Source organism: Pygoscelis adeliae, unplaced genomic scaffold, assembly GCF_000699105.1.
Source record: "Pygoscelis adeliae isolate BGI_AS28 unplaced genomic scaffold, ASM69910v1 Scaffold186, whole genome shotgun sequence".
Taxonomy (NCBI): Eukaryota; Metazoa; Chordata; class Aves; order Sphenisciformes; family Spheniscidae; genus Pygoscelis; species Pygoscelis adeliae.
Window position 1 is genome coordinate 10,600,432 of NW_008825071.1, and position 3,402 is coordinate 10,603,833.

Below are 3,402 nucleotides of genomic sequence, written 5' to 3' on the forward strand. Positions count from 1 at the left end.
TAGTGCGAAAGATGGGGAGCGGGCACCCTGCATAGGGGAGGGAATGTTCCCTGCAGCACCTTTAGGCTGTGCTGCACCAAAACGCTGAGTGCCTTGGGTTCACTTGAGCTGAGCCACCACACGCAACTCTGCCAGGCTCATTTCTTGGTTTGGAAAAAAGTGAAGGAAAGGTCTCTCCTGGGCTGCTTTTCTTCATGTCATTTGGAGAGTTTGTAGCCAGCTTTGCTCTCCTGCCACATCGATAACGATCTGCTTTGCATGAAACCTCTCATTGCAGGTAGGAAGGATGAGCTCCTATGCTGACGTCTGTGGGTCCAAGCACGCGCAGGGCAGCACCGAGGGAGGGTACCAACGCTACGGAGTTCGGTCCTACCTGCATCAGTTTTATGAGGACTGCACAGCTTCAATTTGGGAGTATGAGGATGATTTTCAGATCCAGAGATCGCCTAGCAGGTGGAGCTCTGCGTTCTGGAAGGTACTGCCCATTGCTGTTTACTGGAGAGAGAAACTCCCATTTCAAGACTTTCCCATGTAACTAATGGTTTTAGGTATTCATCCAGAAAGGCCGCCTGTTGCTCAGTTTTCCCTGAGATGACTGAATAACTATCTGTCTGAAAGCAGGGTGCTCTTACCAAGATACATCAGCTTCCAAAGGAGTTCTGGGGTCTTTGGATCCTCTAGTTTCTCTGTCACAAGGAGCCGTGTCACTGAAACATCAAAGTCTTGTCTAGGAAACCCTACCCATAGCTTGAAAGTGTAGCTTACCTCCGCTCTGCACCCACGATAGTCCTGCCAGATTATCGGGAATAGGACTGGTAGGTTAACAGTAGTAACTCTGGGACTGTGCGACCCTGTGTGACCCAGGGAATCAAGAAAATTGCAGGATCTCCATTAAGGTCAGGGAACTTGACAGAACTGGAGAACACCAGAGGTTGGAAGGGGCCCGTGAGGCCATCTGATCCAACCCCTCTGCTTTGATGGTAGGGACATTCTGTGTGAACCAAATTTTGCACTTAGACTTGAAATGTGCGAGAAGTATTCTGTGATCTGTTCACAGCAATAGCAGCTTCCTTCTAATCAGTGCAAAGGAATGACATTTCATGGAGTAAAAGCAAGTGGTGGATATGACACAGACTATCAGCAGGGACTGAACTGTTGGTGTTAACCACCACCTAAAGCTAAAGAAATAATCAGTTACACAGCACTGAGATTAAATCCTCTCTGTGATGGGGCCTTTGGACATGAAATGCTATTTAGACGTATAGATGCATATTCCATTGTTTCCAGAAATGTAAATACTGAATTATGGGAGTTGTAAAAAGACAGTTTCTCCATATATTCTAGTTCTAGTAGGGCCACCTATGACCTTAGAGAAAAATATCAGCCTTCTCCTAGAAGAGAGAACTGTACCTGCAAGACACTGTGAAAGTTAAATGCCTCCTAGGACCGCTTACCAACTAAAAGCTGGAAAGGCATACTAATTGGGGTTTTTTGTTTCTTTGTTTGTTTTCCAGGTCGGACTCATCTCTGGGACAGCTTTTATGCTGATAGGTTTAACGGTTCTTGTAGTGGATTTTCTTGTGCCGCCGAAAATCGAAGCTCTTGGGAAAGATGATTTTGTTGTGGTGGATACCCGTGCCATTCAGTTTAATGGGTCCCTTGATATATGCAAGCTGGCAGGAGCGATCTTGTTTTGTGTTGGAGGGTCCACCGTGGCAGCGTGTCTGCTGATGTCTGCTTTTGCTAAAAGTTACTCCAAAGAAGAAAAGTACCTCCAGCAGAGATTTAAAGAGAGAATAGCCGATATAAAAGCCCATGCAAACCCAGTCACAAAAGCGCCAGCACCAGGAGAATCAAAGATACCTGTCACTTTGTCCAAAGTTCAAAATGTCCAACCTTTATCTGAAACCTGACCCTTTCCTTAGGTTTTGTTTCTCACTTGTAGATCACTTTAACTGGGAAATATCAGCTGTTGTTGGCATACGTGCTAGTCAATTACATCGAGTGCTCTGCTATACAAACACACAGCTGATGGGGAAGCTGCTCCAATACAAATTTAGGATTGGGAAAAGGGAAATTATGTGACTAGACCTGTGACCAATATATTCAGTGTATTTGAGCATTTTAATCTGTGTTGAACCAATAAGTCCTTGCAACAACGATTAGGTGTTTAGCTTATCAGATTGCATCCCTGAAAAACATAGGGTGCGTGTATGACAGCTGTACCAGGAACACCCTACATCCCACTGTTTAAAGTTTAGATGAGTTGGCTTTTTCTTTAATTTTCTTCTTGCCTTTAAAATATTGTTTGGTCTTACTTTTACCTCCTGGTTCTGCTGTCTGGGAAGCCAAGATTCTGCCCTTGTAATTTGCACTTGTCCTCCTGTCACGTGCTACAGTCTGTATCAAAGTAATACTGCACAGGTAAAACGTACATGACAGTGAGCGCCCCTTAATTTGATCCTGGCACATGTTGCTTCCCAATAATGTTACTTTCTGGGAAATGCAAGTTATACTTGATCCTGAGTTACAACTAACCTGTGCAAAACTGCCACTTTTGTCTTAGTCATTGCCATATTAACAAAAAATACAAAATAAAGAATTCATACAGGAGGAGGAACATCATACTTGTATATCTTTGGTTTGATGTTGTTTCTTTCATTATATTGTATTAAGTTTGAAGCTTATACAAAATGTTTCAGTTTTGGCTGGGTATGGATTACTAAATGTGGTTTGATATGCCCGGGCCCCATATTCTGTCAGTACATTAATGCCATTTAGATGACTTCGACATACTTATCTAAAGACATTTTGAAATGTTGTTTATATTTTTATAGAGGATAGAAAAAGTTATGCTTAACCAGATACATTTATGTAAATGCTTACCTGAAGACTTGTCCTTTCATGGAAGACCCTTAATTATTTTCCCACCCAGGGCAATTATTTCACTGTCTTAATCTATGGATTTAAATTAAACTGTATAAAGAAAGATGTGACATTTGTACTCTCTGATATGTGCCACCTTATAGTTCTGTCTATTTTTTGAATGGATTGAATAAAATTCTAGGCGTGAGCCAACCATGGATTTCGTGAAAAGTCTCTTTCTAGTCAAACAGGTTTCTCTATAAATCTAGTATTTCAGTTTGAAAGGAGGAATCGGCAATTGAAACTCATCAGTCTCTTAATGCAGTCTGTGTTTTCAGCTTTCATAGGTGAGGAAGTCACTTTGGTGCTGAATAAAAAAAGGTTCCAGCACACTAACGACAGGTACGTGGTAACAGCTGTGCTCTTTCGCTTGCTGGTAAAACATTTTGTGGTCCATGACTCAGTTCATACTTCCACAACTTCAATAAACCAGAACATACATGTTTGGAAGTTTCAGCTGAATCTGCAATAATTATT

The 3,402-nt window shown here is 42.1% G+C and overlaps 1 protein-coding gene across 1 annotated transcript; it reads left to right on the plus strand.

The window, feature by feature from the left end:
- Positions 1-280: 280 nt before the first annotated feature.
- Positions 281-3,085, plus strand: NRSN1 (neurensin 1). The gene is made up of 2 exons (XM_009326512.1): positions 281-475; positions 1,515-3,085. The coding sequence occupies exons 1-2, from the start codon at positions 287-289 to the stop codon at positions 1,911-1,913; spliced, it is 588 nt and encodes a 195-aa protein (XP_009324787.1). The 5' UTR covers positions 281-286; the 3' UTR covers positions 1,914-3,085.
- Positions 3,086-3,402: the final 317 nt, after the last annotated feature.

Bases quoted from the DNA above. Each gene is read 5' to 3' on its own strand.
- NRSN1 (XM_009326512.1), top strand. From the start codon at position 287: ATGAGCTCCTATGCTGACGTCTGTGGGTCCAAGCACGCGCAGGGCAGC. The intron at 476-1,514 runs GTACTGCCCATT...TTTGTTTTCCAG, and splicing joins GGAGCTCTGCGTTCTGGAAG to GTCGGACTCATCTCTGGGAC.